This window comes from Periplaneta americana, chromosome 3 (genome assembly GCF_040183065.1).
Source record: "Periplaneta americana isolate PAMFEO1 chromosome 3, P.americana_PAMFEO1_priV1, whole genome shotgun sequence".
Classification (NCBI taxonomy): domain Eukaryota; kingdom Metazoa; phylum Arthropoda; class Insecta; order Blattodea; family Blattidae; genus Periplaneta; species Periplaneta americana.
In genome coordinates, this window is record NC_091119.1 from 16772732 (window position 1) to 16785882 (window position 13151).

A 13151-nucleotide genomic window follows, 5' to 3' on the forward strand; every position below is an offset into this window, starting at 1 on the left:
CTATTGATTGTTACTTGACTGTTCATCATTCACCCACATGAAAGTAGTTTTGTAGATGAATTTACTGACAAACTTGTCGCTCAGAGTGCAGAAATGTGGACATTACCACAAAGTGAAGAGAAGCAAATAGAAGCATTAGAAATGTGGAATTAGAGATGAATGGAACGTGTTAAGTGGACAGACAGAATAAGAAATGAAGCTGTGTTGGAAAGAGTGGACGAAGAAAGAATGATGCTGAAACTGATCAGGAAGAGAAAAAGGAATTGGTTGGGTCACTGGCTGAGAAGAAACTCTACTGAAGGATGCACTGGAAGGAATGGTAAACGGGAGAAGAGTTCGGGGCAGAAGAAAATATCAGATGATACGGTAGAGGACATTGAGTTATAATGGATCATATGCGGAGACAAAGAGGAAGGCAGAAAATAGGAAAGATTGGAGAAAGCTAGGTTTGCAGTGAAAGACCTGCCCTTAGGCAGAACACTAAATGGAAATGAAACATCATCATTACTATTATTATTATGATTATTATTATTACTTAACAATCTTGCCAACTACAGAGGGACCATTCAATGACAAAGTGAGCCTTACATCACATCGAATTTTGAAGATTATGCAAGAGAAAACACTGAAGTTATCTGTGAAGAAAGAAATATCGATATCAGTTCACCATTTATCAAGAAATTACGATTTAAAGAGAGTAGTGGAACTACATTTTGTACTGTAAATCAGTATTACTGTATAAAGCTCCCCATTTCATTTGTTTGCCATTTTATTGTGTTGAATGAAAGAAGATAGCCCACTGTTGCAGTTGCAATAATATTTGGTTCTGAAAGGTAGACATATTTCCTACAATTAGTAACATATTGTAGCGATTGTTTCAATGCCCTGCATGTGACAAAATAACTTAAAAAATTTGTTCCTAGAAAAAACAAATCTGGAGGTAAAAGTTAAGTTACGTATTAGTAAACTTGCCCTCATTAACATTATGAATCCAGCAGTGGCGGCTCCTGCGTATTTCTAAGAGGAGGAAAGAAGGTAACAGGACGAAATGACACCTTCTTGAATGAAACATGCTACAAATTAGCCAACATGCATACATGTAAGACCAGGTAGTGTTGGGGTTGGTCTTCCCTTCTGTATAGCAATAATCTGTTCTTGTAAACTGAGTTTCCTAAATTTTCCAAAATATATCATGTTTTCACTTCCATTCATTGTTGAATAATTGCACAAATTAACAATTACAAGGAAATTCACCTCGCAGCATTTTTCGAGCACACTACAGCATCACACGTGTTGGAAGAGACTATAGCTACTAACACGTAATCGGAACCATTTTACAGAAATGGGAATGGGAAATAATCTGAGGAAAGCGAGAACACAACTGGCTACATATATACACCGAGGATCCTTGACCTCCAGAGAACAAGGTGCCGGTGCAGGTGTTACGTGCTGTCTCTTCTCACTTTATAGATCTCTTGGATGTGGAACAACAAGTTTTGATGTGAAATCATTGCAATATGTGAATGTCTCAGGAATCTTCTATGCCACATCAATAAATTTAAGAATGCAGTTATATTGTCAGACTCCAAAGCAGCTATTCTATCAATCGTCCCTAAACACACACCTTCATCTCAAACAGCAGAAATAACTAAAATGCTCTCTCAATTAATATCACTCAATAAAAGAATTGTATTCCAATGGATACCATCCCATTGTGGAATCCTGGGAAACGAGAATGCGGATGCTTTAGCAAAGAAGGGCAGCCCTGCTACTTACAGACCGGTTACTAAATCTACGTATTACTCTGTGAAGAGATTTATTAAATATACATACTTAGACTTCAACAAACAAAATTTGATAACTCAATCCCAAGGGAAAAAATGGAACTCTCTGCATCAAATCCACAGTTAATTCCTGATTTACCACGAAAATCGTCTGTAGCTGCATTTAGATTGGCAACAGACCATGATTGTTTGGACAAACACCTGCATAGAATTGGAATATATCAGTCCCCTAACTGCCCATTGTGCAACTCAAACCAAGAAATGGATTCGGAACACCTCAAAATCTGTGCTTCAGTGGCTGGTCATGATAATATCTTTGAAAAATATTCGAGTGCAAGAGGTCAAATGACTTTATTGTCAAACGCCTGGCATTAGAAAACAACAACAACAAGTTTTCCAAATTATTTTTCTGAATAACGTACCAGTTATAGAATGTCATATCATCTTCTCACAAGAGGTATATAAATTACCAAAATTATACATGGTGTTTTCATTGAATTTTAAAGAATTTCTTATGACTAACATATTATCAGCCTCTTTACACACTAAACGGAAAGTATGTGCCCTGGATCTCTGTTACAGGAAGATGACGTACTGGCCAATGCTTACTATATAGGCTAATTAACGGTAGACCCTAACTCCCTCCAATTCGAATACTTATTCGTTATTTTTACATGCTACTGCGAAGTAAGTAATTTTATGCTTTGTAAAGGTGATTTACACATCTACACTTATTTGCTACTAAGTTACGTCCTATTATATTTGTTTTGAAGTGTGTATGATCATATCTAAAGTAAATACATATTATGTAAGTTATATATAGCTATTTCTGGAATGCAATAATATAAGTATTGATTGCACCTCTGTATAAAAAATTCATAAACTTCTCATTATATCCACAAACTATTACACAACAGTTAAAGAAAGGTATGATAAATATTTAGCATCATTAATTGGTTCCAACAATCAACTAAGCTTAATGTGGTACATAACATAATATGAACATAAAATATAAGTTTTCTCTAGAGTAAGATAAAGGCTCCTCACTTCACTTCTCTAAATCTTGATTCCTTTTCCTAAATAACATAACTATCAACGACAGCTACGTCTCATATAAAAGTAGGTCTAGAAGTCAGATTAAAAATACTTTGTAAAATACTAATCATTATAATGCTTATTATTATTATTATTATTATTATTATTATTATTATTATGACGATATCATCATCATCATTAGTATATAACTAATTACTTTTGGCTGACTAGATGCTATAATTAGGCCTACATAATTCAATTGTATGCTTGTTCTTAAAATAGGCTAGCCTGTCAGGAACCGAATCAATCAATACTGATCAGACTTTCATATCGTTTTTCTTTACTTGTTAACAAATCGGTACATACATCACTTAAGAGGTTGAATTTGGCACGTTATATTAACTTATAAGTTAATTATTTAAAAATGAGCTGTCAGTCGTTCACTTAAATGTCAAAATAACAAAAATAAAGGAAATAGGCCTAAATTATGTGTATTCAAATTACTTTGCATATAATCAACATCTACAACAATAAGATGATAACCATTAAGCGGCTTAACAATTTCATATTACTATGTAACCGAATTCTGTCTTTATTTCAAATATTTTTGCTTACTGTACGAAAAATGCCACGGCCAAAAAATCTGACGATTTGTTGAAGAAAACTTAAGTTGTAACTACCGGCATTTATGACGAAAAGAATTCAAAACTCCACGTCATTACAAACGAATATAACTTCATTTACACTACTAAATTCAAGCATTCACAACAGAACATGAAAATTTTTTACCACTTTGAACAGGTAGTAGTAAGGGGTTAGATGACTGTTCCGTACAAATGGAGCAAGTAATGTAGCACTTATAAATTATCAGTCACTCAGAAAAGTAACACACTTTAACTTCACAGTTTCCAAAGGACAAGATCGGTAACACGTTAAAAAAAATTAATTGTAAAGTATATGAAATGTCTCCAATCAGATGTAAACACCGTCCACCATTGACTTCACGAGTCAACATAGATGTTAGCGGTCTCTGGTGGTAAAATTGTTACGACGAGTATGTAATTTCAAGAATTGCCAAAAGATGTCAGTAATCTTAATCAATGATATTGACTGAGAGGCGTGGAACCGTGGTTAAAGTACATTCAGCTTTGATAAAATTCTATAACAGTAATTCATGCACAGGATATAATGAAGTCCAGAAATTACAACAGTATAGCTCTTGTATCATGTTACTTAACGATAACCAGTACGATTATTATTAATCTTTTAAGGAGCATTATCTTTACTGAGGAAAGAAAATAAAGGAAAGATACCGGTAGGTTTATAGTAGGAAGAACATGTAAACACTATAATAAGAAAATACTTCAATATAAATTCTAATAAAATATGATACTAGTCAGCGATGTATGCAATGGAGGGGGAAAGGAACTGGCCACCCTACCCCATCACCTCCTGGATTAGTTGCATCATCAGTGATACCTTGTTAGAGTCATTTATGAGGTTCCAACCGGTCTTTGGACTCCTGATTACACATACTTACTTATAGCTTTCATGGAACCCGGAGGTTCATTGTCGCCTTCACATAAGCCCGCCATTGGTCCCTATCCTGAGCAAGACCAATCCAGTCTCTATCATCATATCCCACCTCCCTCAAATCCATTTTAATATTATCCTCCCATCTACGTCTCGGCCTCCCCAAAGGTCTTTTTCCCTCCGGTCTCCCAACTAACACTATATACATTTCTGCATTCCTCCATACGTGCTACATGCCCTCTCCATCTAAAACGTCTGGGTTTAATGTTCCTAATTATGTCAGGTAAAGAATACAATGCATGCAGTTCTGCGTTGTGTAACTTTCTCCATTCTCCTGTAACTTCATCCCTCTTAGCCCAAATATTTTCCTAAGAACCTTATTCTCAAATACCCTTAATCTCTGTACTTCTCTCAAAGTGAGAGTACAAGTTTCACAACCATACAGAATAACCAGTAATATACCGGTAACTGTTATAAATTCTAACTTTCAGATTTTTTGACAGCAGACTAGAACACAAGAGCTTCTCAACTGAACAATAACAGGAATTTCCCATATTTATTCTGAATTTAATTTCGTCCCAAGTATCATTTATATTTTGTTACTGTTGCTCTAAGATATTTCAATTTTTCCACCTCTTCAAAGAACAAATTTCCAATTTTTATATTTCCATTTCGTACAATATTCTGGTCACGAGACATAATCATATACTTAGTCTTTTCGGGATTCACTTCCAACCCTATGCTTCAAGTAAAATTGCCATGTTCTCCCTAATCATTTGTGGATTTTCACCTAACATATTCACATCATCCGCATAGACAAGAAGCTGATGTAACTCTTCAATTCCAAACCCTCTCTGTTATCCTGAACTTTCCTAATGGCATATTCTAGAGCAGAATTAAAAAGTAAAGGTGATAGTGCATCTCCTTGCTTTAGCCTGCAGTGAATTGGAAAAGAATCTGACAGAAACTGGTCTATACGGACTCTGCTGTAAGTTTCACTGCGACACATTTTCACTAGTTTCTTAGGAATACCAAATTCAATAAGAATATTATATAAAACTTCCCTCTTAGCAGAGTGATATGCCTTTTTGAAATCTATGAATAACTGATGTCACGACATGAAAATAGCTTTAGGTGATTTTAATGCCAAGGTTGGCAAAGAAGCCTTTTTAGCTCCAGCATGTGGACAACATAGTTTACATGATGCAACAAACGATAATGGGAAGAAAATGGTAGAATTCGCAATCGGAAGAGATTTAACAGTTGGTGGAACATGGTTTCCACACAAAAACATACATAAAGAGACATGGCGCTCCCCAAATGGCCAAATATCAAACCAGATAGACCATATATTGACGGATAGAAGACATAGTTCAGCTGTAAATGATATAAGAAGCCTAAGAGGAGCAGATATAGGATCAGATCACTATCTAGTTAGAGCAAAGATCAGAGTAAAAATAGTAAAGGCAAACAAACAGGAAAGAAGAGAATGGATTAAATGGGATATAGATAAGCTTGGGGACAGAACCACCTCAGAGGAATACACCAGAGAAGTCACAACTTGGAGACCGAGAACAAGATGGTGGAACTGTGTACGAGTGGATGTGAATAGATTAGGAATAAGGAATTGGAGGGAGTTGGCGATGGATAGAGAAGGATGGAAGAGAGCAATACCAAATAAGAAGAACAATAACTGATGTACTGTACCCTTATACTCCCATTTTTTCTCCAATGTCTGTCGAATACAAAAAATCTGATCAATAGTCTGTCTATTACACCTAAAACCACACTAATGATCCCCAATAATTTCATCTACATACAGAGTTAATCTTCTCAAAAGAATATTGGACAAAATTTTGTACGGCACCAACAAAAGTGATATTCCTCGAAAGTTATTACAGTTAGTCTTGTCCCCCTTCTTAAAAATAGGTACGATTATGGACTCCTTCCATTGTTCTGGTACAATTTCCTTTTCTCAAATAGCAAGTACAATTTTATAAATTTCGCTAGATAATGTGCTTCCACCCTCTTGTATTAATTCTCCTGGAATTTGATCAATACCTGGAGACTTGTACTTTTTCAGGTTCTCTATCACAATTTCGAGTTCAGAGAGTGTGGGTTCGAGTAGCAGTTTGTATTTCAATTTCGTCCTGATCATTTCTACATTTAGTAGTTGCCCAAAATAGTTTTTCCATTGTTCAGCATTGAATGAGAATATGCTAGCAAGTCACCATTCTCATCCTTGATCACGTTTACCCTTGCCTGATATCCGTTCTTAAATTTCTTTATGCTCTTAGCTGATTGAACGTACATACAAAAAAAAAAAAAAAAAAAAAGAACATACATTCCACATGGGCTTACTTTTCACATTTTTTTTTTTTTTTTTTTATAAAAGTCAAACCCAATGACTGTAACTTACTGTTCATTTTTAAACACTGGTACCTAAACTATCTATTCATCAATCTAACATTTCAGAGTCGGTGAATGAGTTCTATATAGAATTATGTTTATTAGTTTTTAGTGTTTAAGAATTTATTAAATGTGAACCGCAGGAACGCCATTTCATAATTTCAATTAAGAAACACGCCAAACGAATTATCTTTGCACCAAAAAGTGGATGCTCCCTGGACCAAAAATACACAAATTCAATCTTCTAACAGAATTTTTTTTTTATACTTTCGCTTTAAGTTTATTTCAGCGATTTTGAAAAAGGTAAGAAGTGGCGTTCCTGTAATTCACAATTACCAAGAATTTATTTGTAGATGTCTAATAGTAACCTATTGTGTGTAATTTGTTAATACAGAAAAAAATAGATTAAAGATTTTTATATTTTCTTTCAACTCCATTATAATATTGATGGCTAAGAAGTGATACCTCGTAAGTACCTGTAAATTTGCAAGTGAATAAAAAAAATTACTTTTTAAAATCAATTTTTCTCAAAATAGACGAACTTTTTATATATACTTCTGCTTTGCAAGATCTTCAGTCTACTCTAAGACAAAATATTAGTTAACTTTGCAATATTGTGAACATAATAATAATGTAGCCCAATTCATCTAAATGACAATTTTTTGTAGATACCTGGTATCATTTCTTAGCCATTGATACACTAAAATTGAAATTCGTCTATTTTTTTAGACTTTTTCAGTGACATAGCATGACGTTCAGATTTGGGGAAGAGAAATACTTTTTCAGATTAAAGTGCAAATCTTACCTCAATTTTTGTAAAGCAGCTTGAACCTCCTTGTCTTAGTAGTGAAGATGTTGATGACGTCATTTGTGAATGTTTCTTTGGCTATCATATTCTCAAGGATGCCATTTTTAATATTTAGAAGTTATAAAGATGACATTTTTTCCTACCTCTGAGTATTGCACAAATAGCTTTTTATTTTCTTTGTCGAAAATGTCCTTTCAGTTGCAAAACTTCGTGCAGATATTGTCCAAATTTCTTTGCAAAGTTTGTTAGTTTCAATTGTCCAAATTAATTTGCAATGTTTATCAATTTTAGGGAACTCATTATCTAAATCTTTACTTACTGTACCTGTAGTATATATTCGTTGGATAATTCAGAGTTTGAATATATAACCATCAATTTACTTCTCAATAGAGCAAACTGTTTTTGTGGTTTGTTTCCCGAAATACAGAATGATATTATTAGCTTCTGTTTCTGAGTAGAAATATATGGTTAAGAAGAAGTGTCTGAGGCAACTTTAATTCTTCATAAAGCCAAATCATTTTAATCTAATAATAATTTGGCCACCCCCGCTTATCTAGAATGATAGTACACATTTGTTGCAGTAATGATCCAAAAGTAAAGAAAATAATTATCTACCACTAAATCAATTCATAATTATTGTTACTAAATATACACACACATTCCCTATATATATTTCAGTATACCATTCCTCTTGTGTCTCATTGTGACGTCTGTTGAAATGTTTAACATTGACTTCATCAAGAATTAATGCAACGAATGTTGCCTGAAATGCTTCTCCTTACTCAAAAAAGAAGCTATGATATTATTCTGTATTTCAAGTGATAAACAATGAAAAACAGTTTTATTTTCAACTTGAGTTTAAGATAATGTGACCAGAATTTCTGGAGCTCAAAATGGTACACTTTCTAATTACTGCAACTTCGCAAAAAACTTCTAGCCATGAAGGACCGAGAAATGGTCAGAACACCAGTAGGTCTTGTTCGAAGTAAAGGAAAACATTTCACATGTCATCTACAGAACTTAATAGACTTTAACAGATGATAAATTAAGTAAAAGCAGTGCTTCCAGCGCCTATATGATCGCTATACCTTTGGACTCTTTTATTCTCTAAATTATGAAATTGCGTAACGTCTTAGCATCGTTAAAAGAAGAAAATTGTAGACACATGTATAAAAGAACTTGTTTTATTACAAAACAGTCATAAATACAAGCTTTAATAAAACAAACATAATGTCCTTCGGAATATATGATTGAAAAAAAATCTACTGGTCATGCATTATAATTTACATAACTAATGTAACTTAACTAACAACTATGGATCACATCATAAGTATAATAAATAAATACACATAGCATAAAGCTAAAATCACATACACAACATTATAAATGTAAACACATAATATGAAGAAAAATGAAATTATCTGAAAATGGGCAATGATTATATATTCTATGAATATTTACTGTCTTTGAGAAATGGGCTGCTAAATTAATATTAAAAGAATGAAAATATTTAAATCTGCAAGACAGAAAAGAATCCAATCCTCAGCGCAGGATATCAAATTATCTTCCAGTAGCAACAGTTTACTAATCTCCACATAGCACTCATTGTTTGACCCTACATTAATTTTACGTTACTTTAATTGTATTGTAAACTAAAGTCTATAACAGTAAGAATATACATTTTTATTGTCGAACAATTAAAAAAAAAAAACGATATCGTAAATCATTACTTTAAAAGAAATATTATAAATATTTTTAAGCAAAAGATAAACCTTTCAACTGCAGAATAAAATTAAGGTGGCCACGGATGGCAAATATGATCCTATTTCAATTAATGTAGCTTGATAATTCCAACGTATTTGCCAAATATGACTAAATATTCGATATCTATCAGCCTGTAGTTGTCGTCTATCATCAATCTATGAGTATTAAAGGAAACTCTAGTAGAAGCATTTGAAACTAATACGTAGTAATCTATGTACAGTCAATGAAATAATTATATTTCATTAAAATGAAAAAAGTTGCATTAATAATGAACTTATCATATATTATTTATAGACTTGATATGATCATCAAACCACAGAATTGAGCTCTGCAGCAATGGTTCCCAAACAGTGGTTCTTGTTCTAGTGCCACATCATTTTTAGGGTTAATTTGAGCATTACAAAAAGTCTAAAAATAATGAAATTTGGACTATTGGTACCAGTACACCAAAAGTGATTTACAGAAACTATAGTTTTCTTTTTAATTTCAACACAGGATTTCTTCTTAGTGTTTATATAGGCCTAACATATAATATAATAATGTTAATAAAACATCAAAACATAATAGGACACATCTTTTTTGCTGGCAATTATTAGCTGTCTTTTTGTTGTATCACATTACTACAATCTTTCTATTGTCTAGTAGCTTATTCACCATTTTGTAAATAACATTTATCAAAACATTTATGTTCTCCTAAATATTTAGTATAATATTAGTCTATTAAATACTTTCGCAATGCAATAATTGTGAATTCGGAATGCAATACTTTTTTGACTGTTCAATATCATGTCTTGATTTTGTGAAGTACGTGCTAGGTTGTCGATAAAAATAAAACAAAAGATATTATTACAATTATTTTTATAAATAAGATATACCTATTAAAATAATGAATGTTGAATAATATTCACATTATATAATTTAATAAAAAAGTGCAATCAAATTGTTTTTTCATTATTTTCTGACCTCAACACGATACTGTATTTCAAGACAAAGTACCGCTAGTAATATTTTAAGACACAATGTTCAGCATTATGCCACATTTTACACATGAACACCAGACCAGGCAGAGAGTATGTTATGGCTAGAATAAATAACTCTGTATGGACTACTTAATTGACACCACTAATTGCACAGGACAATCTCAACGAAGTGCCAACTGTTAGAAAATGTCCGAAGAGAATATTTTGAAAAGAGAGATATTATTTTTAAAAAATTTGATCAAAAGAATAAAATTACCGGTATCAAAACTTTATGAGATAGTGTACTCGTACTGAAAGTGCATGGGAACCACTGGTCTGTAAACATTTCAGAACATGACATGGAATATCTTTCACATGGAGTCTTCACCAGTTCATTCATTCAGTCTAGTACAGTTATTGTTGTTAGTACAGATAGTTCTTGGCCTCTGTAACAGGTTGGCCACACTGTCCATGATGTTTCTTTGAAACGATGGCTCGTGATCTACAGTTCTCCAGTTCCAGGAAGCAGTCGTTAGAGTATGTCTTTCCGTCTGTCCCACAGATGGGGTCGTAGTAACTTTCACAGATTTTCTGGCATCCTCGGAACATGAATCCAGACAAACAACGCTTCATAGGTACAACAAATATGTGTTTCCTGCAAATAAAGAAGAGGAATAATGTATAAATTTAATAAGAACTCTGTATTCTCAAAAGGAGAGTTTATACACTGCTCAAAACAATTAGTGGAACACTTGAAATAAATTGAATAAGTTAGTGTTTTTTGAAGCTGTGGTGCTGAAATGGAGAGACAGATAATGGAGAAAAAATGGGAGTATAGGGGTACAGTACATCAGTTATTCATAGATTTCAAAAAGGCATATGACTCGGTTAAGAGGGAAGTATTATATGATATTCTTATTGAATTTGGTATTCCCAAGAAACTAGTTGGATTAATTAAAATGTGTCTCAGTGAAACATACAGCAGAGTCCGTATAGGTCAGTTTCTATCTGATGCTTTTCCAATTCACTGCGGCTAAAGCAGGGTGATGCACTATCACCTTTACTTTTTAACTTCGCTCTAGAATATGCCATTAGGAAAGTTCAGGATAACAGGCAGGGTTTGGAATTGAACGGGTTACATCAGCTTCTTGTCTATGCAGATGACGTGAATATGTTAGGAGAAAATACACAAACGATTAGGGAAAACAGAAAATTTTACTTGAAGCAAGTAAAGCGATCGGTTTGGAAGTAAATCCCGAAAAGACAAAGTATATGATTATGTCTCGTGACCAGAATATTGTACGAAATGGAAATATAAAAATTGGAGATTTATCCTTCGAAGAGGTGGAAAAATTAAAATATTTTAGAGCAACTTAGAAAAACTTATTAGATTACCAGGAAACAATTGGCAATCATACAGTCCTCTCTGTAGATTGAAAACTCAAAAAAGTTTCATATCCATTGTTCAAGAATTAAAACAGAAAATCAATATCCCGAATTTAAAAGAAAACCTACAAATTAAACCAAACCCTTTAACTCTATTAAATGTGGAATATAATCTAAATTTAACAGAAGAAATACTGAAATCAGAAGTAAACACTGAAATACTAAAATAATTGTCTTTAGAGACAATTAATATCAGATACCCTCCACAAAACTGGCTTCATTTATACACTGACGGATCCTTGATCTCCAGAGAACAAGGTGCCGGTGCAGGTGTTACGTACTGTCTCTTCTCACTTTATAGATCTCTTGGGTATGGAACAACAAGTTTTGATGGAGAAATCATTTCAATAAGTGAAAGTCTCAGGAATCTTCTATGCCACATCAGTAAATTTAAAAATGCAGTTATATTGTCAGACTCCAAAGCAGCTATTCTATCAATAGTCTCTAAACACACACCTTCATCTCAAACAGCAGAAATAACTAAAATGCTCTCTCAATTAATATCACTCAATAAAAGAATTGTATTCCAATGGATACCATCCCACTGTGGAATCCTGGGAAATGAGAATGCGGATGCTTTAGCAAAGAAGGGCAGCACTGCTACTTACAGACCTGTTACTAAATCTACGTATTACTCTGTGAAAAGATTTATTAAATCTACATACTTAGACTTCAACAAACAAAATTTGATAACAATCTCAAGGGAAAAATGGAACTCTCTGCATCAAAATCCACAGTTAATTCCCGATTTACCACGAAAATCGTCTGTAGCTGCATTTATATTGGCAACAGGCCATGATTGTTTGGACAAACACCTGCATAGAATTGGAATATATCAGTCCCCTAACTGTCCATTGTGCAACTCAAACCAAGAAATGGATTCAGAACACCTCAAAATCTGTGCTTCAGTGGCTGGTCATGATAATATCTTTGAAAAATATTGGAGTGCAAGAGGTCAAATGACTTTATTGTCAAACGCCTGGCATTAGAAAACAACAACAACAACAAACCCTGCACGAACTTGGAGATGCTCTAAAGGAGGAATGGGAGAATATCCCCCAAGAGGAAATACAAAATCTCATAGGGACCATGCCACGAAGGTGCCAAGCTGTCATCGAATGTCGTGGAGGCCATACACGATACCAGACCTTTATAATGGGTGTTTAAGTTTGATAAGTAAGGACGAGATTCAATTTCTTATATAGTGCAATGTTTTAAAAAGTTGCTTGTTGACATTATTCATTTGTTTTTATTGACATGGAGATAAATGTGGCCATAAATAATATACTTTATTAATTTCATGTCTGTACCTTTAGCCAATGAAAAAATATTTAAACAAATCTTTGTGTTCCTCTAATTGTTTTGAGCAGTGTATTAAATAAAGTAAACTGCAGTAGCATTTTATATCGGTAC

General features: G+C 33.4%; 1 protein-coding gene across 1 annotated transcript in view; it reads right to left on the reverse strand.

Moving 5' to 3' along the window:
- Nucleotides 1-10568: 10568 nt before the first annotated feature.
- The window catches only part of LOC138695808 (agrin), a 438873-nt gene continuing 436290 nt past the window's right edge, over nucleotides 10569-13151 (reverse strand). Inside the window, exon 10 of the mRNA XM_069820038.1 lies at nucleotides 10569-10947. Coding sequence (XP_069676139.1) covers nucleotides 10716-10947 — 232 coding nt within the window. The 3' untranslated portion in view covers nucleotides 10569-10715. The remainder of the gene's footprint in view (nucleotides 10948-13151) is intronic.